The sequence below is a fragment of the Canis aureus genome, chromosome 24, assembly GCF_053574225.1.
Source record: "Canis aureus isolate CA01 chromosome 24, VMU_Caureus_v.1.0, whole genome shotgun sequence".
Lineage (NCBI taxonomy): Eukaryota > Metazoa > Chordata > Mammalia > Carnivora > Canidae > Canis > Canis aureus.
The window spans coordinates 52308981-52333993 of NC_135634.1; the positions used below are offsets into that span (position 1 = coordinate 52308981).

At 59.3% G+C, this 25013-nt stretch overlaps 1 protein-coding gene across 9 annotated transcripts in view; it reads left to right on the forward strand.

Moving 5' to 3' along the window:
• Window positions 1-25013, forward strand: part of FARP2 (FERM, ARH/RhoGEF and pleckstrin domain protein 2) — a 95682-nt gene that overhangs the window by 62975 nt on the left and 7694 nt on the right. For 8 of the 9 annotated variants that reach the window (XM_077869588.1, XM_077869586.1, XM_077869591.1 and 5 more), the window contains 8 exons: window positions 1974-2226; window positions 12202-12380; window positions 13515-13604; window positions 13870-14003; window positions 14414-14495; window positions 16794-17031; window positions 19401-19531; window positions 24540-24608. In XM_077869588.1, the coding sequence (XP_077725714.1) occupies window positions 1974-2226; window positions 12202-12380; window positions 13515-13604; window positions 13870-14003; window positions 14414-14495; window positions 16794-17031; window positions 19401-19531; window positions 24540-24608 (1176 nt within the window). The remainder of the gene's footprint in view (window positions 1-1973; window positions 2227-12201; window positions 12381-13514; window positions 13605-13869; window positions 14004-14413; window positions 14496-16793; window positions 17032-19400; window positions 19532-24539; window positions 24609-25013) is intronic. The other variant, XM_077869593.1, reaches the window with a different exon arrangement.

The window sequence follows — 25013 nt, forward strand, 5'->3', positions numbered from 1 at the left end:
CATTGCCACAACGGGCGTCGTAGAATCAGCCCTGCTGTTCACGGGGACGCTCCAGTCCTGGGGCTGTTTGCAGAAGAGGAGGCCGAAGTCAGGAGAAGGCGTTGTGCGTTGGGCCGCGCGTTATGGTGTGTGTGACGCCAGGAATCCGGAGCCCCCACCTGTGCAGGACGACTCCCTAGCGCCGTCTCGGCTGCACCCACTCGAGGAGGGGTGCTTGTTTGAGGAGAGCAGTGGGTGCGAGGGGCGCGCACAGAATAGGTTAGCAGGGGACGCTAGCAGGTAGCCAAGTGGCCTGGGGTAGAAAGGTTCTCAGAGCGCCGGGCTGGAGGCAGAGGCCTCCGTGTGCCGTGACCTCTGAGTGACAGGGCTCCGGGCAAGTTTATCTTCTCTTTGTACTTTTAGTTTTCTGCATTGGGCTCCCTCTGCCTTCAGAATTCAGAAAAACAACTGAATGACTATTACCTTTATAAAAGCTTGAAACGGTGGAGGATGCCAGCTTTGGGAACTAGTTTACTTAATTAAACTATATTCACAGAGTGAAATTTTTTGCTAATAGGATGAGGGTGAAAAGCAGAAAACAAACTTATTTTATTTTATTTTTAAAGATTTTATTTATTTATTCATGACAGAGAGAAAGAGAGACAAAGGCAGAGGGAGAAGCAGGCTCCATGCGGGGAACCCGATGTGGGACTTGATCCCGGGACCTGGGATCTCACCCTGAGCTGAAGGCAGGCGCTCAACCGCTGAGCCACCCAGGCGTCCGTTAACTCTGTCTTTTAAATAAAAACATTCATTAGCTTCTCTCAGTATGTTTGATATTTAGGAGACTTTTTTCTAAATCAGTTGAAACTAAAAGAATTAACTTTTGTTTTTTCTAACAAAGTTCAGCTTTGTGAATAGTCTAAAAGAGTACACATGGGGGCACCTGGCCGGCTCAGCTGGGAGGGCCGTGCATCTCTTGATCTGGAGCTCGTGAGTTCGAGCCCCGTTGGGTATGGAGCCTATTCAGAAAATAAATAGCATAAATAGTGTAAAAATTGCATTTAGACTTTCAGTTTTGATATTCTCTTTTAACAACCACAAGAGAAGGCTGAGTGTGGTTGAAGGATGACGGAAAGGTGATGTGATGAGCATCTGAGCAGATTAACCTGTGGCCTGAGAGCTACCGTTTTGTTTCTTGCTGGGTTTCCACTGTGGCTTCCACCTTGGCATTTGCCTGCACAGCACGCTGCTCCTCGCACACGCGGTTACTCAGGACTGCTTGGTGATATTTTGGTCTCAACACCGTCTCGATAGTGTTGCGTGTGTGTGTGTGTCATCTGGAGCCTCCTGGAGGCACAACTCTGTCTTGTGACGCGTGAGAAGTGACACAACATGTAGCGAGGGGTCGGCCCGCGTCCTCCTGTGAGGGACCTGAGTGAGGACCGGGCTCCCCTGCCCATGAGCCTCTTCTCACTCAGGCTGGGGGCTACGCCAGCACTTCTGAGATGCGCCGGGCTTCTGTGCCGCTGGCGCTGGCAGTGACCCGCTGGGCAGTGAGCGCCAAGTGCAGCAGTTAGATGTGTGTGTCACGTGGGGTCTTGTTAGCTGACAGGTGTAGCTCACACCGTCTCACTGTCATTTGCCCTCAGAACACGTCCTCATGCAACTTCAGGGTGACAGGGACACCCAGGAGACGTGAGTGCACGTGGCTAGGCCTTCATGATGGAGATTTTCTTCCTTGTAGACATCAGTAGCATTGGAGAAAAAAATGAAATTATAAGGGATTTAAAACAGGCGACCTGGGTCCTTTTGGAATCCTGTCTGCATTTGCAAATCTTCATTCAGGGCAGTCTGGTCAATTGCCCTTCTTTGCAAAGGCTGGGATAGAAATGTGTGGACGTACTGGGCCGGCTCCAGGTAGCTCTGCGGCCTGCTAATGCTAATTTGTAATTTTATGTGTTCCTTTTTTCTTCTTCGCTTGTGATCCCCAGAGCATCTCATTCACCGAGGGCATGAGGACTTCCGCGTCCCCAGCTTCAACAAACGCTTCCTTCTATTCAGTTCCTACCTCCCCGCTGGCCCCCCGAGGCCCGTGTGATTTCAAAGACAGCAGTGGCTCCCTCACAGAGCCCCAGGCTCCCGACGCCAAGAGGCCAGCTGCAGAGAGGAGCGGCGGAGCAGCAGCCGACGGCGACGCCAGACGGGCCCAGTCCCCTGGACCCCCTGCACCGCAGCCTTGCCAAGGTGTTGGGTTTTGTCGTGTTGTCAGGAGTGGCAGCCCCAGTCGTCCTGTGGGGCAGAGTCACGACAGCACCGTAGACCTAGAAGCAGGGGGTACTGGCAGAGAGCGCAGAGCCGCTGGGAAAGGCGACCGTGGGGGTGGCAGTGGCTTGACCGGGGCCGTGCCGCCCCCCGAGGGGGAGCACCCGCAGGGCCGGCAGGGCGGCGCGGGGGGGCCTGTTTTCACATTGACAAACACCCGGCTGCAGGTGTCTGAGGAGTTCATAGATGATGACCCAGCAGACATCTCTTTCTTTGCTGGAGGCTCAGAGGCCTTTTCCTTCCCTTACTGTGCCTTAGCCCCTCAGGCCCCGTCCTGTGGTCAACCAGGCTCCGCCCCGTCCAGCCCACACAGGTCCCCCACTGAGGCCATGCACGTGCACGTAGAGCACAGTTTTGAGTTTGAGGGGGAGGGCGGCTTTGGCGGCAACGTGCACCCCTCAGACACCTCAGAGCTGTTTGAGGTGAAGGCACAAGCCAGCCTGATGCAGAGCCTGCTGAGCGCCTCAGAGACCAGCTCGCTGAGGAACAACCAGTCTGAGAACAGCTCCCTCAGCAACGTGCCCCTGCCCGGCGGCCTGTCTGTGCGCACGCCCAGCTCTGCCAATCAGTCCGAGGCCAGCTCCATGGCCAACTTCCCAGCCTGCTCGGTGCGCTCCGAGGCCAGCTCGGCCTTCCAGCTCTGTGACATCATCGACCAGTTAGAGCAGCTCAGCTACCCTCCCACGGCGGCCGAGGACTCCAGCAGCACAGACACAGATTCCTGGGGCGCCGAGGCTGGGGCCCCCCTAGACATGAGCCTTTTCTTCAGCAACCCTTTTGCACAGACAGGCGGAGAGAGAGTCATTTTCGATTTGCAGAGTATAAAGAATTTGACTCCAGGAGAGCGGGTAGATAAAAGCCCAGCCTGACGGGCCCCGGGCTCCGTCCAGGACGACCCACCTGCCCACTCAGGTGCAGGGAGAGCGCAGATTGTTGGCTTTTAGACGTAGGAGGTGATTCTGTGTTCACGGCTAGATGTTCCGCTTCTTCCTAATTCTCTGATTGACGGTTCTGTGTTTGAATAGCAAAGGATACAACTTTGCTTAGAATGATGGGAAAAGGCTTAAGATAGAGACGTGTTTCTGGCTAGGGGCTGATGGGTTAGTCTTTACAGCGTGGTTTTCCTGGCAGAGGCTTGGGTTCGCCTACAACCTGCTGCTCTACACTTTGGGTGTCACACGGTCCTGCTTCACACTGATCTTTAACGGAATCTGTGTTTCATGCCTTTGGCTGCTTTTTAAGATGAAGGACGCTGCTCCGGCGTCCTTAGGACGGAGGTGTGGCTTGGTGCGTCCTGCCACCGCACGGGAGCCCGAGCGAGCCCTGCAGAGCCCAGATCCTGGGAAGGGCAGTGAGGTGCTCCGGCTGCACGTGGCGGGGTCCCTGGCACTGCCCGGGGCGCCCCTGGCCAAAGGCTTCGCCCACTGACTCAGACCAGAAACAGCGCCGTGTGTAGATAGTGCGCTTGTGGGAGCTTGGGTTTAAAACGCAACGTAAGTTTGAACTGTTTTCTCCTATCGAGCTTAATTGGAATATCAGGTACTTGGTGCAGAAAAAGCAGAACCGACGTACCCGTGCGCCTGAGGGGGGTGTGCAGGCTCTCAGCAGAGCTGTCTCCCTCAGACCCACGGGCTGGGTGGCTCGCTGTCCGCACCCCGGGGGCTCAGATGCTCACTCTGCCTGTGGCCCGGGCGTTTCCTTCAGGTCAGGTGGCCTATGACACGCCGTCGCCGGCTGCCCCTAACAGGCCGCGTCCTGGACGGTGTCCGTCTCCAAGGCTGCGGGAGAGATCACGTGAGCAGGCAGGCTGAGGTGGCCGTGCCCACCGGGTGGGCGCAGCCGCGAGTGCCGTGGCCTGTGCGTCTGTGAGGTCAGGGCCGCTGCCCACGGCGCAGACCGTGGCCATCTGGAAGGACAGTTGCCTTTGTAGGTGGGTCTGCAGGTTGGGTTTTGTTCTTTGGGTTTCTGTAGTTCTTCCTTCTGGTCTCGGCCAGTAGAGCGATGCCACGTTCAGGGCGAAGTTTCCTAAATGTCCCGTGCCAACTGCAGGCTTCCCATCTGTCCCTGCTCCCGGGGGCCTGTGTGCACCGAGTAGCCAACTGTCTGGGGCCGGGGGACGGCCTTTGGTCATCAGCATTGACCGAAGCCTGGCAGGGGCGTTTTGCTAAACGTGTATAGATTCCCCGTTTCTGCAGCTGCCTTGACCTCCGCTGTGTCTCGCCGCCATGCAGAGACCAGCGCTGGGCGCATCCTCCTCGCTTGTGACGCCCCTTAGAGCCGAGGCCTGCCCCCCATCCCCCCGCACGCCGAGGGCCTGCGGCCGCTTCACACCAGCTGCGGGGCTGCGAAGAGACACCCCGACCTGGGCGGGAGGGCGGCAGCCATGGGAACCGCGGGGTGGAAGAGCGTGTCCCGGACTCTGCGCTCGCCCTGCGTCACTCAGAAGGCCAGCCTTGGACCTGTGGCGCAGACATGCCGTCGGTCCCACGGAAAGTGCTCTTCCTAGAGCTCGTCCCGACGGCCTCCCCTCTGACGACCGTGCGCTCAGCCAGCCGCGCTGTCCCGGTGCGGGCGTGTGGCCGCGGGCCCCTCCGGGGCGGGTTAGAGCCCCCCTCCCCGCACGGCAGCGGCGGCGGCGCCTCGACACACCTGTGGGTACGTGCCGCTCTCGGCAGCTGCTCGTGGGCCTTCCTGGAGAGGCGCGTGGTTTCCTCAATGAAACTTCATCTTCTGGAGCTGAGTTTTTAGCTTTTTATTTAGAAAGTTTTCAGAATAGACCAAAGCAGGCAGGGGAGTAAGCACCCGCCGCCCGTCGGTGCTTCCGGGCCCTGATGTGCGGGCAGCGCCCCCACACCTCCGCCTGCACCTGGGCGGCCGGAGGACCCGTCCTCGCGTGGCACCACGATCGGTCACGGGATCGGTGGCCCCTTGCTGTCCTCTGATGCCGGAAGTGCCTGCTGACACCCGGGTTGCTCAGCCTGGGCCCCACACGCAGTCAGCTCGCCGCACGTGGCCGGGACTGCCTCCCCCTCCTCGCTGACAAGACCCCCGCTTGGTGCCAGTGACTCGTGGGACGTGTCCCCGCCTGTGCCGTCGCCCGCCCGCCCCTCCCCTGCTCCCCCGGAGGCGCACGCCGCCCCCCCACACCAGCCACCGCTACACGCATGACGAGGCGGCGCGGGGCCCAGGCGCTCTGTGGGCATCGCCGCGGGTGGGCTGTTGAGATTCAAGTTGAGCTTTTTAGCAAGATCTGGAGACATTTGTGGGAGCTTCTCTCGCGGGGTGTTCCTGATGTGGTTGAGTTGGCAGATTTCCATTTGTCGGGAAGCCCTGCTTGGAGGCGCACCCCCCCCCCCCCCCCGTGTCCGGGTGAGTTGTAAACCCCCGCCCTGAGGGAATTCTTTAGAGACCTGGGGGGAGAGCCCAGAGGACACGGCCTGCTGCAGACGGTCACTCTGCGTGTCGCGGGCAGCTCAGGCAGCGACCTGGGCCTCCTGTCTTGCCCTAGCGAGAGCGGCTTTATCAGAAATAGCGGAGTATCTGGAACAGTTCTGATGGATGGAGGCTCCGTACCCCCGAAGCAGCGTCAAGTCTGTCTTCCGTTCACTCACGGCTGTCGATGACGTTGCCTTTTCTGCGGAAGCCCCGTGCTGGGCAGGGATGCCGCCCTGCGAGGGTGGCCCCGCGCCCCTGGATTATGGGGTGAGTGTTTGCATCTGAGTGAGACGCGCGGAGGGGGAGGCCGCGCTTCTTAGAGCAGGACCAGTTTGCAGAGTGTGTAATTGAAAAGCGCCTGCAGAGTGTTGACAGTTCTCTTTGGCCAGACGCAGCCCTACCTCCGCCAGGAGGACGCCCGCCCGACGGCACCCTGCCACACACATGCCCACTGCCCCTGACAAGTCCGCCTCCCGTACACCTGCGCCAGGCCCACTATTTTTATTAGTTATCGAGTCTGTTTTTGTATCTAAGTCTCCAAAGTCCAGGTAGGTCACGCACGCCGACGTACGAATATTGAAGTCTAACAGCAGTAGGGTGGGTCTCAGGTGAGTGAGGTCGGCCGCGCTCTGCCAGGTGACGGTACCGCGTGCCCTCTAGTCAGTGGCTGTGGCTGTGGCTCTGCGCCTCCTCCGTGTGGCAGGGGAGCTCTCGAGGATGGAGTCAGGGTGGCGCCCCCTCGGTCTCGCACAGCGTGATTGGAGGATCCGCGCACGGTATCCCCGTGGCGTTGGCCGCCCCACAGCACTGCAGCAGGTCTGGTTGGCAGGTGCTGTGACCCCACGCGGCCTCGTCCCCAGGCCATTGACGGTGCTCCCCACGCCGCCCCCTGCTTCCCTGTGACAGCGCCCATTTTAAAAGCAGTAACGATGCAGATGGACGGACACTAAACGCAAGACTTTGGACAGTTATGGGGAAACCCTCAGTGTAGGTCTGTGGCTAAGCCGATCCCGTCGGTCGCTCACAGAGTCCTGTTTGAGTTGCGCGTCCTGTGGTCGCCCTCTGATTTTCAGTAGCAGCTCCTCCGGCCTCTGCTGCAGCGCAGTCCTGGTGCGCCGGGCGCGTGTGTGCGTGTGTGCCACACGCGCCACCTTGGATCCCAGGGCCCGTGTCTCTGGTCCGCGTATTCCCTCCCGCCTCATGGAGCCTCAAAAACAAAATCCGGTTCTAGAACAGTCCCTGCACAGATGAAAATGTGAACGTCCTTCGGGCACTTGCGGTTGAGACGAGTCGGTGCTCTCCAGGCTGTGGGCACCCGCCCCCCCCGCCCCGGGGTTTCAGAGTCACAGGGCTTGTCGCAGCTGGTGTGCGGGTGCCGGGTGCGCCTCCTACCTGCAGGCATCCGCCCTCCCCTCGGAAATGTGGGAAAAGCAACTCGCACTTCCTTATGCACTTAATTTATTCATTCTCCACAGAACACCGTGTTGCCTGGTTGTGGTACTTACAAAATTTGTTTTCACTGAAATGGCCATATAAGTCTGCAGATATGTACTAATTCAGAACTTAATTGTTTATTCAATAAAATAAGGAAATATTTACTATGAACTTTTAAATGGGCCTTTTAGCTTCCTTTTCCTCTCCGCGTTCATAGTTCTGATCGACGCATGTTAAAGATTGTCTCACGTATTAAATGAATCCCTGAAACAGCTACGTTTTGTTTTTACCTCTTCACTGACCCCTTCACCTCCTGGGCTTCTGAGCAGCAGGCGGGCACCATGAGGCCCTGCGGCCCGTCCTCGGGAGTGCAGGTGACCGAAGGGGGCAGCCGTGCGGCGTGGCGGCGGCGCTCTCGGGCCTTCGGCTCGGGCCAGACAGCTGCAGCCGGCCTGCGGACCTGGACTTGGGGCCGCGCTGTTTGCAGCATCGGGGACGAACACGGGGTCCGTAAGGTCGTAGTGCGCAGAACCCCTGCGGTGGGCGTCCTGACTCCGAAGGTGAGAACGCGTAGCCCTTCCTCCCCAGCCGCCTGGAATCTTCCCCGTAGGCCCCCGGCCACAGCAAGCCGCCGCTCAGATCCTGACCCAGTCTTCACTTGAGGTTCCACGTGGCCAGCACGAGCTCTGGCTGCCTCCAGACCCCTCGGGGCCCGGGGCCTGGGTGGTGGCCACCGCAGGGGGCTCCTGGAGCTGGGCGGCAGCCTGTCCGCGCCCGCCCCCCAGGGCCCCCGCTCGGGGTGAACAGGAGGATTTCATCGACAAACCCAGATTCCAAGGAACTGCCCAGAAGCGTCTCTTCCATCCCGTGTCTGCTTACGAAGGTGTAAACTGTGTGGCCTTTATTTTTGGATTATGCTGATGCCGACCACGTTTTTTTCCTGATGAGCATCCCCTGCAGGCTCTGTGGGGCTCGGGGCGGTCTGTTTTGGGTCCCTCACCCCTGGCGCTCCGCTAGCTCAGGAGACCGTGGACAGGACGCATCGTCTAGCAGAACCACATGCGGGGAGGGGGCAGGCGGCCCCGGGGCTGGGCGGGGGCTGGGCCACGGGTTTTCCTTACCACGGAAGAGTCCTGTTTGTTAAGAACAGAACCAGACTCTGAAAACGCTTCTCGGGGGCTCCATGGTGTCGATGGCAGCACACTCACCCCAGGCCCCCGCGATCCAGACCCCTGCCCTCCGCCTTGGGGTGTGGCCGCGGGGAGGGCGCCCCGAGAAGGCAGGGACGCACTAATGCCCGTTCCCTGCCTACCGGCCATCTGTCTCCTCCCGCTGGTATTTTTGAGTAAAAGGGACTCGTTATGTCCTCGCCCCAAATGGGAGATTTACCTGTATTCTTTGTACAGCTTAGGTTTTTTCTTTTAGGAATTAATCCATTATTCAAGCCAAATAGGGAATTTCTAGATCTTAATCTCCTGCTATCGTGTTAACCTTCAAACTTGGCCTTGAATTTTCCAAACCAAAGCTGGTTCTTCTTCCACCTTAGGCAAAATCTTCAAGATTGTTTATTTTACAGGGTTTTGAAAACGAATTTAAAGGAATGAAATGAGAATAAGCTTAAATTTTGCTCTGTGATATTGATATTGATCTTCATTACCTCATTAGGTGAATAACCGAAGGTGACCACGGATGGATGATCCTGTGCTCTTTAAAATATTTAAAAAATTATAAGACAAATATTTAGAAATTTTTGGAAATAAGGTCACCTGTCGAGTTGCTTACTGTTGGCAGCTTGCAGTGTTGTGAGTGTGGTTCTTGAAGATGACCAGCCTCTGACCTGCCCCTCTGCGCGCAGAGCCTGGCTCGGACCACGGGTTGGACGGTGCGGACTCGCCCCCGTGCCAGTGTGGAGACAGGAGTACAGAACTGCCGTGCGTGTTTGTCTGTTTCAAAGAATTTGATGCTAGAAACCAAATAATTTCCCAAAATCCCTTGTCCACGGGTACAGGAATGGGTCATTCTTGATCTGCGGGGTCAGTAGAGTCCCACCTCCGTGTCTAAGTGGATTTGATGGAAGGGACTCTCGTGACTCAGGAAAATATTCCTTTTTTTTTTAAGATTTTATTTATTTATTCGTGAGACCCAGAGAGAGAGAGGGACAGAGACCCAGGCAGAGGGAGAAGCAGGCTCCATGCAGGGAGCCTGACGTGGGACTCGATCCCGGGTCTCCAGGGTCACGCCCTGGGCCAAAGGCTGGCGCTAAACTGCTGAGCCACCCGGGCTGCCCTCAGGAAAATATTCTTGCAGGTTTTCAGTGGAGGACCTAGGGCGCAGGAGTCTGTTTTTACAAACGTTTAAGATTCTTTCTGCAACAGTTAAGGCTTCGTGTCTTCTGTGGTCTCCAAAACAATGTTAGCATTTTATGTTTTTTTTTTTTAATATTTTAATTATTCACGAGAGACACAGAGAGGCAGAGACACAGGCGGAGGGAGAAGCAGGCCCCATGCGGGGAGCCCGACATGGGACTCGATCCTGGGACCCCGGGGTCACGCCCTGATCTGAAGGCAGGCACTGAGCCCCCCAGGCGTCCCAGATGTTAGCATTTTAAAAGCCCTGAAGACGGGTCAGTGCCCCCTGCCTGAGCTCGCCGCGTGAGCGTGCGCAGCTGACCTCTCGCACGGTGTGCAGGCCCGCGTGGGACAGGCCGCAGCCCGTGGTGCTCCCGCACGGCCTCCAGCGTAGACAGGTCCACGCCACGCCGCTTGCCCGGAAACCCCTCCCCGTGGGTTTGCTGTGGTAGGACTTGAGCGAACCTGACGTGCGGTCGGTCTGTTTACGATGTTTTACTTTTACCGTAGCTGATGGATTTAATAAAAGCAAATGTTCAATGGTAGTTTGTGGTACTTTCTCGTCTATTCACGAAGTTGTGAGTTGATGATTTTTGTGAAGTGTCTGCAGTGAAAATACCAAAGGTGACTCGAGCTCCAGGACCCGCAGTAGTTCATTCCAAATGAGCCGCCTCTGCCCCGGCGCAGCCCCCTTCACAGGCTCATCACCGAGGGCCGTTGTCGGGAGCCGTGTTCTCTAGTTCGATGGCCCGATGAGCGTGCACCGGCCCGTCGGCCCGTGGAGCCTGGCCGCGACACCTCTGCGGGGACCGCCGCCTCGAGCCCTCCCTTCTGCTCCGTAGACATAGTCGGCCTCGCAGCCGCGGCCGGGGGGCTGCCCGTCTTCAAGGAGGCACTGCATGGGGCGCTGGGGACAGGCTGGAACGGCGAACTTAGTTCCGCGTGACACGTCGGGTCTCGCTCCGAGCGGTACACTGGAAACACGAGAGCTGTCGCTAAAGTAGCCTCTAGACTTTTTTCTGAATTCTCTCTGTGTGAGAAAATACCTCGTTACACAATTCTGGGCCTATTCTGGGCAAAAGGGGGTTTGAAGTATGAATCCTACGTAGCTCATCTTTGGAAACCCACCCGAGCCCCGCGCAGGGCGTCCTCCCTGCTGCGGGGACCAGCGGAGCCGTCCCCCGGTTGATCCCGTCCGGAGTGACCGGGCCCCTGCATGCCGTGTGGGGCAGGGGAGATGAGTGCCTCGTGATGCTAAGGTTGCTTAGCATATTTTAAATAAACATGTAATAAAAGCAAATTCTAATAAACTGGTTGTTAATAATTCCATACTCGACCTTGTCCAGGTTATCACTGTCGGCGAGTGTTCGCCTGTGTTCCAGCCTGTGTGGTGAGCAATCCCACGGGGAAGCTCTGCCGTCCGGGCGGGACCGCCGACGGCTCCCAGCAGCCCCCGGAGCTCCCGGTTTGTCAATGTGAAAATAAGGACCCTCCGTGCGGCCCCCTGACCGTGCTGCGGGCTGCTTGGCACCAGCGCTTGTGCCCGCCTGCTGAGCCGCTGCCTGGCATGGCGGTGTCCCTCGAGGAGCTCCTCAGCACTGACCTGCCGGCCCCCACGCGTACACGTTTTAGGTCAAATAAGCCAAATGTTGGTTCCATAAACTGTCACCGTGGGCAACTGCACCCAAGTTCCACCACAGTGTCAGGGGATCGTGCGGAAGCCGGCGGCAGGTCGTGGGGAGGCGCCAGGGGCTCCGGTCCAGTTACTGCTGTGCCAGCCGTGTGTGAGCTCCCTCGGCCGCGGTCACAGGTCATGGCAGTGGGCATCGTGACGCTACATGGTGGTAAACCTGGCGTGGACTTCCATCACAGGTAGCTTCTAAGCCAGTTAAATTTCTTGTTCCAAACTCTGCTACAAAGATATCTTTAAAACTTGCCATATGGGTGACTGATGCCCCAAAGAAACGCGTAAGAAGTGACCCTTTAAGACTTAACTCTTGATGAGAGAATCCCTCTGCTGGGAAACGTGTGACGGACTTGGCCTCCGCAGCAGCCGCCTTAGAACCAGCCCGAGTTCTGGCTTCTGACTGGTCAAAACCCAACATTGTTTTAAGAAGAAAAAAAAAGTATTTGTTACGCGACATAATTCTAGAAAACGAATACAAAACTCTCATTAATAAAAAATTGAAAAAAAAACTGAGAAGTAGAAAACAGTATGGTGAGTTCACATGAGGGAGTCTTTTTCAGCAGACGAGGAGCAAGTGTGCTAAGTGCTCTCCTGTGTTCCGGGGGTGTCACCCCGCGTCCCGCCCCACGTCCCCCCCCCCACGCTCCACTGCTCCGTGACGGTGCGGGAAGCGCCCTGTGACCGTGCCCTCTGCCTCACGGGCCTCGTGCCGCTCGTGTCTGTCACAGTCGCATCTTCCGTGGACAGAGGAGAACCCTTAGACACGGAGCCCGGGTGTCCGACCGCCCTGGTGGGACCCGGGAGCCGACTGGCCAGCCGCCAGCCTGTCCATCTCACTGCGTGTCGCACTGAGACTTGGCGTGACCAAGGCTTTGCCACCACGCCTCCCGGCAGGCAGTCAGCTGATAGTAGGGCGCCATGAGCACTGGTCTCTGGCCAGCGTGGCGGCCCTTTCTCATTTCTTGCTCCATCCCCTGCCCTGTTTGATTCCAGGCCTTTCCGCGGAGAGTCCTCAGCCTTCTCCCTCCACCCGGAAGAGCCCACCGAGCCTGAGCCCCGCGTCTCGGGTGACTCTGGGCCTGACCGGGCAGGGCTCGTCCCCCCTCCTGAGCCCTGCCCTTAGCGACGCCGGTGGAGTCAGGACGGACGGCGAGGAGGAGCCGAGACACAAGGTGGGCACTGCCCCAGCAGGCGGCTTGCTGCTGGTGGGCCTGGTCTGCAGGGGAGCCTGAGCGGGCAGGGCCTCGTGTGCGCGGGTGGCGCTGGCCCCCAGTGGGATCTGCCCGCAGAGCCACCGCCACCTGGGACTCCCCGCTGCCTTGGCGCAAGGGTGGGCTTCCTGGTTCACATAGCGGCGGCTCCTGGCACCTGGGGTTTCAAGCAGGCACGTGGGCCTTGGAGCGTCCTCGGCCTCCACCCGCCCTCCCTCCCTCCCTCCCCCCCTCATTGGGGGGAGGCCTGGGTGCTGAGGGGGGTGCCCAGGGCCCCCATCTGGGGGCTCACGGCTGAGTGGGTCTGGAAGGAGGTTCGGGTGGGCCGGGGTCCGTGCTGGGGCTGTCGTAGGGGGAAGGGGACGAGTGAGGCGTGTGTGTCTAGGGGGGAGAGGGGAGGCGAGGCCCGCAGGCTCCTCCACGCGCTCAGGGTCGGGAGCGACGGCAGCACGGAGGCTGGCGGGGAGGATGGCGCCCGTCACGCTGCCATCTCCGCTCCCCAGGTAGGACCAAGGGGCAGGCTCCCCGACGCCTGGGGACCAGCGTGGTTGGAACAACGGGCTGCAGGCTGCGGTGACCCGGCGGCGGCGGTCCCCCTGCGTGGACGGGGGTCCCCGAGCAGCGAGCGGGCCACTGGCAGATGGGGGAACACGTTGGCCTGTGTGGGTCTCCTGAAGGGGCCGCCCACGAGGGGAGCCAAGGGCGCAGACGGGGCGGGCGAGCTGCGGCGACGGCGGGGGCGCTGCGAAAGCCCAAGAGCTGCAGCACAGGCTGACGTTCGCAGGACGATTCCTTCACAAAGAGGAACGTAGGGCGCCTGGGGACTCCGGTGGCGGAGCGGCTGCCTCGGGCTCAGGGGCCTGGCGTCCAGGGCTGAGTCCCGCGGTGGCCCCGGCCCGGCCCGCGCATGCGCGTGCACAGCCCACCTCACAAGCCGCACGTAAAATCTTTCTTAAAAAAATAAAAAAATAACATGAGAAACCCTCGTGAGGCGGCTCCGACCGGGTTTCTGGTTTTACTCGGAAGGAAACCCCTCGGGGAGAGCGCGAGGAGGTCGGCAGCGCCCGCGGGCGCTCACGTCTGTGCTTCTTGCAGGGCCCGGCAGCCGACGAGGCCTACTTCATAGCGAAGGAGATGCTCGCCACAGAACGGACGTACCTGAAGGACTTGGAAGTTCTCACCGTGGTACGAAAGCTCAGCCCTTGATGCGGCCCCACGCTCGGGGATCTCCGCGGCAGCCACAGGCCCCTCCCGAGCAGCCCAGGCGCCTCTCTGGCCTCCTCACCGCGTGGCCAAGGCCGGGGCGCTGCGGTCGCCACGAGCGTCCGTGGGAAGCCTCCGCCCCGGATTGCTTCCTCCGTTGTGACAAGAGCAGTTGTGGTCCGCGGGGGCACAGTGTGGCGCAGGCCCGCAGGGACCGGGCCCCGGTCACCGTCCGCTCTCCCCGCAGTGGTTCCGCAGCGCTGTGGTCAGGGAGGACGCCATGCCCGCGGACCTGATGACCCTGCTCTTCTCCAACATAGACCCCATCTACGAGTTCCACAGACGCTTCCTGCGCGAGGTGGAGCAGAGGCTGGCGCTCTGGTAACACCCCGCCCCGGGCCCCAGGAGCTCCGCCCCGTCACGCCCGGCCGCTGTCCCCGTCCCCAGGAACTTCCAGCTCCAGAAACTAATTCGCAAGCACCATTGTTCCACTCAGGTCTATTTTTTAATCTTGTGGGAGGAGTAAGCCTGTAAGAGCGCTTAGTTCATCCTATCCCGGGAGAGAGAAGTAAGTTAAAGCAGGGGACCCCTCTTTTTGCTGTCGCTGTCGCCTCTGCCATCTGTCAGGTGGTCCGGGTGTTACCACTGTTCCTGTCAGATGCGGGCCCTGCCCCTCAACCATGTCCTGCCTCTGTGGCCGTGGCTAGGGCAGCCAGGCACGTGAGCATCCCTCAGAGCACGGCGCACGCGCTTACATAAGGTTTTGACCGTAGTCTCCCTTTCTGCTCCAGGGAAGGGTCTTCCAACACCCATGCCACAGCCGGTCACCAACGAATCGGGGACATCCTGCTCAGGAACATGCATCAGTTAAAGGTAGTGTGGGTTGGTGCGATGACTCCACAGCTGACAGTGCAACCTCAGCATTCCCCTCAGGACAGCGGCCCCCGTCAGGATAGCGTTACCCTCAGGACAGCGTTGCTCCCCCAGAGCATTTTTTCTCTTTAGGACAGTGTTCCCCCTCAGGACACTGTCCCCCTCAGAGCACTGATGCTCAGGACAGCATCCCACCCCAGGACAGTGTCCCCCTCAGGATAGCGTTGTCCCCAGAGCAGTTTTCTCCTCAGGACGGTGTCTCCCCTCAGGACAGCGTCCCCCTCAGGATAGCATTGCTCTCCAGAGCAGTTTTCTCCTCAGGACAATGTGCCCCATCAGGTCAGCACCTCCCTCAGGACAGCCTTACCTGCAGGACAGCATTGCTCCACCAGAGCATTTTTTTTCCCTCAGGACAGTGTTCCCCCCAGGACAACATTCCCCTCAGGGTAGCATTTCCATCAGAGCAGTTTTCTCTTCAGGAGGAGTGTCCCCCTCAGGACAGTGTGATGTTCAGAGCAGTTTTCTCTTCAGGACAGCATCCCCCTCAGGACAGTGTTCCCTTCAGGATAGCGTTGCTCCCCCAGAACAGTTTTCTCCTCAGGATGGTGTCCTCCTTGGGACAACATCCTCCTCAGGACAGCATCCCCCAAGAAATGTCCCCCTCAGGACAATATCTCCCTCAGACAGCATTGATCTCCCAGAGTAGTTTTCTCCTCAGGACAGCATTCCTCTCAGGACAGCAATACCCCTCAGGACAGTGTTCCCCCCAGGATTAGCGTTGCTCCCCCAGAGCAGTTTTCTCCTCAGGACAGCATCCCCCTCAGAACCGTGTCCCCCTCAGACAGCGTTACTCCCCCAGAACAGTTTTCTCCTCAGGACAGTGTTCCCCTCAGGACCCCGTTGCTCCCCCAGAGCAATTTTTCACCTCAGGACAGCACTACCCTCAGGACAGTGTCCCCCCTAGGACAACATTCCCCTCAGGATAGCGTTTCCATCAGAGCAGTTTTCTCTTCAGGACAGCATTCCCTGAGCAACATCCCCATCAGGACAGTGTCCCCCTCAGGTTAGCACTGCTCCCCCGGAGCATTTTTCTCCTCAGCACAGCATTCCCCTCAGGACAGCATCCCCCCTCAGGTCAGGGTCTCCCTCAGGATAGTGTTACCTGCAGGACAGCAGTGCTCCCCCAGAGCAGTTTTTCTCCAAAGGACAGGGTCCTCCTCCCAAGAGCATTCCCCCAAAGACAGTCTTACCCTCACAGCGGTGTTCCCCTCAGAGCAGCATTCTGCTCAGGACAGTGGCCTTTCCTCCGGGACAGTGTTCTCCTAGGAACAACGTACAGCGTAGGGTGCGCTTCTCCTCAGCTCAGGGTTCCCCGCAGGTCACCGCTCCTAAGGGGACAGCTTTTCCCTGAGGACTGCGTTCCAACTAGACTGTAAACCGTCAAGACAGGGTTCCCCTCGGCGGAGCCTCCCCCTCAGGACAGCATTTCCCTCAGGACAGCGTGAGAGGAGGTAGCATGTGGCGGGCTCACACTCCCGACGCCTGCTCCTCCGGGAGCCGCGGTGGGACGTCAGCCTGCGCCGCCCACTCCACGTGCAGTTGCTGCCGCCCTTGCCGGGCTCAGCAGCCGCGCGGGATGCGCAGAGCCTGAGCTGGTGTTGGGGTTTGTGTCCGCACCCCTGCGGGCTCCTCAGGGAGAGGGGCCGTGGGAGCCGAGTCGGCGCGGCGGAAGCAGGCTGGCCTCTAATTAGGACCGGGCGTCACGGGGGTCGCCAACGAGGGGGCTGGCTGTGGCTGGGCGTCCCGGGCAGCCCCACCGGCCCCGCGCGGACTCTGGCTTCCCAAGGCCTCGCGCCCCCGCCGGGCCTGTGCCACCTCCCGCGGGTGCAGGCCCCGCCCCCAGAAGCGCGAGCCGGAGCCCAGGCTCCTCGGCCTTCTCAGCCAGGTGGCAGGTCAGCCGTTCTATCTCCACGGCGGCTGCGCGATTTAAAATCAAAATCCACCCAAGTGTTGGCGATTGTCGTCCCCAGATGTCGTGCGTGATGTTTGTAAAACAAAGGACTTCACGTCGAAAGCCCCGGGAGGTGGGGAGGGGCTGGGCGCTCGGCGTCCGTGGGGTGTGCGGAGTCGTGCGCCCCGAGCCGGGCCACAGGAACGCGGGGGGGGCGGGGGGGGCGCCGCGGTCCCGCCTCCGCCTCACGAGGGCCGCTCCAGCCCGGGTGCTGTGCCCCTTGGGCTCTCGGGCTGGCGCGTGACATCCCCGCGGGGACGCCGCTGAGGCCCCGTGTGCGCCCGCAGGACTTCACCAGCTGCTTCCAGAGGCACGACGAGGTCCTGAGCGAGCTGGAGAAGGCGGCCCGGCGCGGCGGGAAGCTGGCGGCCGCGTGCAGGGCCTTCGAGCTCCAGAGGGTCTGCTACCTGCCCCTGAACGCCTTCCTGCTGAAGCCCGTCCAGCGCCTGCTGCACTACCGCCTGCTGCTCAGCCGGCTGTGCGGACTGTACGCGCCCGCGCACCCCGACTCCGCGGACTGCCGGGGTGAGCGTGGGCGCCCGGGGCCCAGGGTCAGGAGGCGCCCGGCGCGGGGAGCAGGGGTGCGAGGCTGGGCCCCAGCGCGGCCGTCGGTCTGTCCTTCGCTCCGGCACTCCCGGCCGGGCCGCGTGTGCCGCCCTGGGAGGTCCCGGGAGTGTCCTCCCGCTGCCCCCCCGCACCGGGCGAGGGCAGTGGCTCAGAGCGACCTGCTGGCCACAGACATTTCTGTCCTCAGAGCCTCGCCTCTAAAACAAACCCTCGGGCCGGGACGGCCTGTCGGGCCATCGTCACACTGATGGCCTCGGTCGTCACCTGCGGTGAAGGGACAGATGGGGCCTGGCTGCGTCCGCCTGGTGCCGGAGGCTCCTGCTGAGCCCCCCCCCCAGCTGGTCCCCCAGGCCCGGAAGGGAGCAGCGGGGTTCGTGGCGGGCCGTCTCGCGGTGACGTCCTCCTCCGTCCTCCTCCTCGCTCTAGACGCGGGTGTTTTCTGGTTGCTGGAGGAGGACGGGCTTGTCAGAGACGCCTGCCCGGTCCCCGGGCTCCCCAGGCTCCGGCTGGCGGCGGGAGGGCGCAGCGGGGGCAGAAGGCTGGGCGTGGCGCTCGCCTGGGTTCCCCGCAGGCCGCTGAAAGCCCCCGCAAGGTGGTTCCTCAATGTGCCGGGGACATCGTTCACGCAACCTCGTTCGGCCCCGTGGCCCAGAGGGGTTCGCGTCCGAGCCGGCGTCCGCAGAGCGCCGGGAGGGCCCAGGGGGCTCGGGGGCCTCCCGCTCCGCAACCCGGGGCCTTGGGGGCTGGAGCTGGAAGCTCCGGGCAGGAGGCCGCACCTCGAGTTGGGGCCCAGAGAAGGGGTCTTGTCCTCTGGTAGGCTTCCCAAGGGCAGCGCGTGGGCGCCAGTCGTGTGGGGGCAGCCCTGTGGCCCCGACGGTGGCCACCGTGCCACACGTCATCTACAGGGGAATGACTCGTCAAAGCACGTGCTTTCCTATCTGACTGTCCTCCCGAGGCTGAGAGGAGGCAGGCGTCCTCGCCCTGCCGGGAGCAACCAGCCGCGGGGGCAGAGCCGAGGGGGCGGGCTTCCCCGCTGCGCCTCCTGCGAGCCCCGGGTCCGGGGCGTCCGTGGGTCCTGGCAGGAGGAGCGCAGATTTTGAGTGTTCTAGCAAGGAGACAAGGTGCGCTCAGAGCACGCCGGTCAGCAGCTGCCCGGGTGGCCCGTCGCGGCGCATCCCCCTTCCCGGGGTGAACCTTCACGGGCACCCCGGGCCCGCCAGGTCAGCACCCGCCCCTCCACTCGGCGGGAAGGACAGATGTCCCGAGACGCGGCTGGCTGGGCCCTTCACGGCAGTAGGTGGTTCCTCCCACAGAACCAACGGGGCTGCAGCCCGGCCCGGAGCTACCCAGAGACCGTCCCCCGCTCTAGCAGCTGTGAGCGTCCACGAGTGACCGCAGCATGCGCCGAGCAAGCCCGGGGTTCAGGTCACCTGCAGGGAGCACTTGCTGCAGCGGCAGCAGCAAACCGGAGATGACCGTCCCGGGGGAGCCAGGCTGAGAACGGGCCTGGAATTTTTTTTTTTTTCAAAGATTTTATTTATTCATGAGAGACACGGAGGGAGAAGCAGGCTCCCTGTGGGGAGCCCGACGCAGGCCTCGATCCATGATCTGAGCGGAAGGCAGATGCTCGACCACTGGGCCACCCAGGCGTCCCTAGAATGTTCTTTGAATTTTTTTTTAAAGATTTTATTTATTCATGAGAGATACAGAGACACAGGCAGAGGGAGAAGCAGGCTCCGTGCAGGGAGCCCGACGTGGGACTTGATCCCGGGACCCCGGGGTCATGCCTTGAGCCAAAGACAGACGTTCAACCACTGGGCCACCCGGTGTCCCACGTTCCTTGAATTAAAACTGCCTTTTATTTATTTATTTTTTTTTTAATTATTTATTTAAGTCACAGACAGAGAGAGAGAGGCAGAGACACAGGCAGAGAGAGAAGCAGGCTCCATGCACCAGGAGCCCGATGTGGGATTCGATCCTGGGTCTCCAGGATCGCGCCCTGGGCCAAAGGCAGGCGCCAAACCGCTGCGCCACCCAGGGATCCCTAAAACTGCCTTTTAAAACGCCGGTTCCCAAGGCAGCTGGCTGGCTCCGTGGTGGAGCATCTGCCTTCGGCTTAGGTTACAGTCTCCGGGTCCTGGGGTCGAGCCCCGTGTTGGGCTCCCGGCTCGGTGGGGGTGACTTTCTCCCTCACCCCTGCCCAGGTTCACTCGCTCTCTCAGATAAAACCTTTGAATAAGTAAGAGGACAGTTCCTGTCACAGAGGCGTGGGTGGGGTTGCCCGTGCCCACCTGCCCGCGCCTGTGCTGAGGGGCCTCTCCCCACAGACGCCCTCCAGGCCATCACAGAGGTGACGTCCGCACTCCAGCACAGCCTCGCCCGGCTGGAGAACCTCCAGAAGCTGACGGAGCTGCAGCGGGACTTGGTCGGTGTAGACAACCTCGTCACCCCGGGCAGGGTGAGTGACTTGAAGAGAGTTTTGTGAGACGGTCGCTTCATCGCTTGGTGCTGGTGTGGACGAGGTGTGCTGTCGGTTTCTGGTGTCCGGGGTCGCGGCTCAGCACCTGTACGTGACCCTGCGCCATCTAATCCCACCACCTGTGTCACCCCACCCCACCCAACCCCGTGACCTCAGTGTGTCCTCCAGAGTTTAGCGTCTGTTTCTTGGCCTCTTTTCTTCCTTGGTTCGTTTGTTTCATTTCTCAAGTCCACACGTGAGTGAGGTCACATGGCACGTGTCTTTCTCTGACTGGCTTATGTCCCTTGGCGTCGCCCTCCGGATCCGTCGGTGGTGATGCAGGTGGCGAGGCGCCGTCTAACGGCTGAACAGTGTTCCACCGGGCACACTGCACACCTTCCTCCCCTCCTCCCGCCGGACGCCCGGCTGCTGGGGGTAACGCGGCCGTAAACGTAGGGGTGCAGGGGCCTTTTCAAATCAGTGGTTTTTTCAAGGTTGGGGGGGAAATACTGGCAGGGTGATCACCGGATCACGCAGTCCTTCTATTTTGAACTTTTTGAGGAACACCCACCCTTTCTCCAGGAGGCTGCACCAGGCTGCGTACCCCCAACACGCCCGAGGGCTCCCCTTCTCCACATCCTCGCCGGCACCTGTCGCCTCTCGTGTTGGGACTTTAGCCGTCCTGACAGGTGCGGAGCGATGGCTCATATGGTCTCGGTCTGCGTCCCTGATGCTGAGCGATGCTGAGCATCTTCTCGGGCGTCTGTTGGCCTTCTGGAGGTCTTCTTCGGAGAAACGTCTCTTCTGTCTTTTGGCCATCTTTAATCGGATTATTGGGTTTTTCGGTGTGGGGTTGCAGAAGTTCTTTGTGCACCTGGATGCCGACCCTTTATCAGACGGGTCACTTGCTACCCCCTCCCCTGCCCCCCGGCCGTTCCCTTCCCTGTGTGGAAGCCTGTGCTGATGAAGTCCCAGAAGTTTCTTTTTGCTTCTGTCTCCCTCGCCTCAAGAGAGCCATCTAGAAAGATGCTGCTAAGGCTGACGTCAGAGAGGATGCAGCCTGCGTTCTCTTCTAGGATTTTTATGGCTCGGGTCTCACATGTAGGTCTTTAATACACTTTGAATTTATTTTTCTGTTTGTGTAAGAAAGTGGCCCCGCCCCGGTCCATTCTCCTGCACGTGGCCGTCCAGGTTCCCAGCACATTTGTTGAAGAGACTCTTCATCGCATCGCACATTCTTGCTTCTGTTGTCAAAGAGTAGTTGACCATACAACTGTGGGATTATTTCTGGGTTTTCGGTTGTGCTCCGTTGCTGTCTGTGGCCGTCTCCGCGGCCGGGCCACACTGATCACCGCGGCGCTGCGGTGTAGCTCGCAACCTGGGGTCGTGCTGCCTCCGGCCTTGTTCTCGTTCGTGTCATTGCTTGTAACTGAGACCTTAGTGACCTAGCACAGGATTCACGGCGCCGTTGGTGGTCTCCAGTGCATCCACAAGGCTGTGCCATCATCACCAGTAATGACGGGGGTTTTCAGTCCCCCAGAAAGAAACCCTTTCTCTCTCTCTATTTTTTTTTATTTTATTTTTTTAATTTATGATAGGCACACAGTGAGAGAGAGAGAGGCAGAGACACAGGCAGAGGGAGAAGCAGGCTCCATGCACCGGGAGCCCGACGTGGGAATCGATCCCGGGTCTCCAGGATCGCACCCTGGGCCAAAGGCAGGCGCTAAACCGCTGCACCACCCAGGGATCCCCCCTTTCTCTCTTAAACCGCTCCCCGTCCCCCTCCCCGGTCTATGGCAGCTACTAGTCCACTGCCGGCGGATTTGCCTCCTCTGGGCCTTTCCTGTAAGCGGAATCACGATGTGGCCTTTCGTGTCTGGCTTCTTTCGCTGAGCATCGCTTTCCAGATCCATGCTGTATAGGTCAGCACCTCCTTTTTGTGGCTGAATCTGTTCCATCCTATTCACTTCTCAGAACAGGATTTGCCAATACGTCCTCCCATGTTGTGGGTTTTTTCACTCTCTTGGTGGTATCGTTGACAACATAGAAGTTTTATTTTTATGAAGTCACATGTATCTATTTTCTCTTGGGTCGCTGGTGCTGTAGGTGTCACAGCTGACACGCCACTGCCTGGTCCACAGTAGGACGATTTACCTCTGTGCTGTTTTCTTCCAGGAACTTTCTATGTTCAGCTCTCGTGCTTAGATACATACACCAGACTCTGTGTATCCGGCCATCTGCTGGCGAACGTACGCTGGGGCTGCTCCCCTTTGATGTGATTGTGCGCAGTGCTGCTGTGCGCATCTGTCCACGGGTCCTTAAGTGAATGTGTGCTTTCAGGTCTCCTGGTAGATGGACTGGAACTGCTGGGTCACAGGGTAATGAAGTTTGACATTTTGAGAAACTGCCAGTTTTCCAAAGTTACTAGGTAATTGTACATTCCCACCAGGAGCGCGTTGGGATTCTGGTTCCTCCATATCTTATCCCTTTGAGCCATCGTGGCGGTGGTGGTCAGTGGTATCTCAGTGTGGCCGTGATTTGCACTTCTCAGATGGCCAACGGCATGTTTTTTGTCGTGTGTTTATCAGCCACTTGGAGCCTTCTTTGGAGAATTGCCTATTTAGATCCTTTGCCCACCTTTTAATTGTTGCCTTTTTTGCTGTTGTGAGATTCTTTCTTTCCTGGACACCACTTACCAGAACAGGATTCGTAAATAGGTCCTCCCATTTTGTGAGTCATTTTTTCACTTTTTTTTCCATTCTTTTTCTTTTAAGATTTTATTTATTCATGAGAGACACAGAGAGAGAGGCAGAGACATAGGCAGAGGGAGCAGCCTCCATGCAGGGAGCCTGATGTGGGACTCGATCCTGGATCCCAGGATCACACCCTGAGCCCAAAAGCAGATGCTCAACCACTGAGCCACCCAGGCATCTCCCTTCATTTTTGTTTTTAGTTTCTTGTTTTTTCATTTTCTCAATGGTATCATTGACAACACAAGTTTGTGGGTTTTTTTGTTTTTTTTTTTCATGAAGTCAAATTTACCTATTTTCTCTTGGGTTGCTTGTGCTTTAGGTGTCACAGCTGACATGCCACTGCCTGGTCCATGGAATGACAATTTACGTCTGTGTTTTCGTCTAGAAACTTCGTATGTTTCAGCTCTCATGTTTAGATTTGGTCCCTTTGTAGTTCATTCTTGTGTGGAGTGAGGTAGGGCTTCCACTTCATTTTGTCCCACGTGATATCCTGTGTTCCCAGCACCATTTGTTGAACTGTCACAGACACAGATGTGCAAGGTTTTCGACTCTCAATCCTATTCCACGGATCTACACGTCTACACTGCTTACTTTGTCACTAATGCCTTTTGCTTTGAACTCAGTACTGTCAACATTAGGAAACCATTTTAAGGGTTGCATGGGGATGTTTCCTGTTTCAACACAAACATACATGTATTAGAACATGGCTGTGTAAGCCGTGTTTCCACGTTAGCCTTGTTACAGAGTGAGGGTCGTGAGCTCAAAGAAGTGAGCTCCACTGAGATGTACAGGAAGGTTCTGACCTCCTGGAGTTAGGGCTTTGGTTGGGTGCCAGGATAGCTCCATTTCATTCCCCTCCTTGACCATGGGGCTCGGAGTGGAGCTGCTGGCCGGGAGCCCCCGGAGATCGGCAGGGCTCTCGTGCAGGAGGCTTCTCCTAGCGTCCCACCCCGTGTTGTAGATGGCGGCCCCAGGGAATTGTCACAAAGGGGACAAGGAGAGTAGCCACAGAGCAGGGTTCAGTGGGCTCTCCGTGTGGCCCGGGCAGGTGGCTCCACCTCCGTGACATAGATGGTCTTGGGGCAACAAGAGGACTGGCGTCAGCGGCCTGGCCCACTGCTTGCATGAAGTAGCTGGTATGACACTTGCTGCCTTCGTTGTTTTTAGCTGAACTCTTTAAAGTCCCATCTTTATAACCCAGGGCCCCCGGGCTCCCTGTTAAATACGTGCGTCAGGCCGAGACAGGAACCACGCTAGTTACGGGAGCAGAGGAATTTAAGAACGAGGGCTGCTAACTAGGAAGGAAGCTGATGATGAGGTACCAAAGCATAAGAACCAGGAAACAGCTGGGGCACAGTGCAGGTGCTGCCAAGGGGGGCCCACGGCATGGCAGGGGGCAGGGGGCACCCACAGGCCCGGGACATGCTCCCCTGGAGACAGGGCTGCTGACCCCGGTCCTCGGGTCTGGGGGGTGGGTGGAGCTGGCTCTGCAAGGGCAGGAACCCCCGCAAATAAGATTTGCGGCCGCGGGAAGGGCCCGGGTTACCCACTCACCCTCGGCCAAAGAGCAGGGTCTGGCACCGAAGCCACAGACACCACGAGCTAGTGCGGGCCCGGCCCATCAGGGGGCGACCTCGGTGCCTCGTGCTGGAGCGCGCCCCCATCTCCGCCTTGCCCGCAGGCTTCTGTGAAGTTCTCCTTTAGATGCCTTCACTCGGTCCACTTGAGGGGGGGTGTCCTCTGGCGAGTCCTCAGGGTATGAAGCTCCTGCGCCTCCTGGAGCCCCGCCCCCACGTCATCGCAGGGCTGCGAAGCCTCTGGCTCCGGGAGGGACTGCGTGCCAGCGCCAGGGGCGCGGCCCACGCGAACTGCCGTCAGGGATTATGAGGACCCGTGCACCCTTCTCCCTGCCGTTCTCCAGCTGCTCTTGCCCAGGTTTTCTCAAAGCTGAGCTCAGAGATGCCCGTGCCCGAACCTCAGGGCTGCTTCACCAGAAGGTTCTCAGCAGGCCTACAGCGACATGGAGCGACTGTGGACGGACTCGGGAGCCAGCAGGAGGGAAGAGGCTGGCAGGGCATGGAGCGTTCTGGGCGGGGGGGCGCCGTCGGAGGGTTGCATGGGGCCTGCGAGGGGTTCGTCTGAGGGGCTCAGAGAAGCAGAAATGGTGACGTGAGCCTGGCCCTCAGCCCCGCCCGCACGCCACCCGTGGACGCGGCCTTGGACTGGCACCAAAGGGCCTCGTCGCTCTGTTGCAGGAGTTCATCCGCGAGGGGTGCCTTCACAAGCTCACCAAGAAGGGCCTGCAGCAGAGGATGTTCTTTCTGGTATGTGGTGCGGGTGTGGCTCTGTTGGGGGAGCCGGTGCTGGGGTCCAGCGAGCAGCCCCACATCAGAGAGGAGCCCGAGGGGACCCCAGAAAGCAGTTGGGTGAGGCACCCCCTGCCTCGGCATCCCGGGCACGGTCTGCAGAACCGTCAGCCAGGAGACAAGAGAGCCTGAGTCCCTGCCGCTGCAGGAACGTCATGCTGGGCACTGGCTGTGCCGCGGAGCGCGGAGGCCCTCCCGGCATCAGTTCCCTTCCTCGTGCCTGAGCCGTCAGCCACGATGCCCCACCGCCTCGCCCTGGTGGGCGCTGGGCACTGGCCCTGGAGACCAGCCGCTCCTGGGTTACTAGCTCCCTGCCATCAAAATTTTTTTTTGCTTTTTTTTTCTTTTTTTAAGATTTTATTT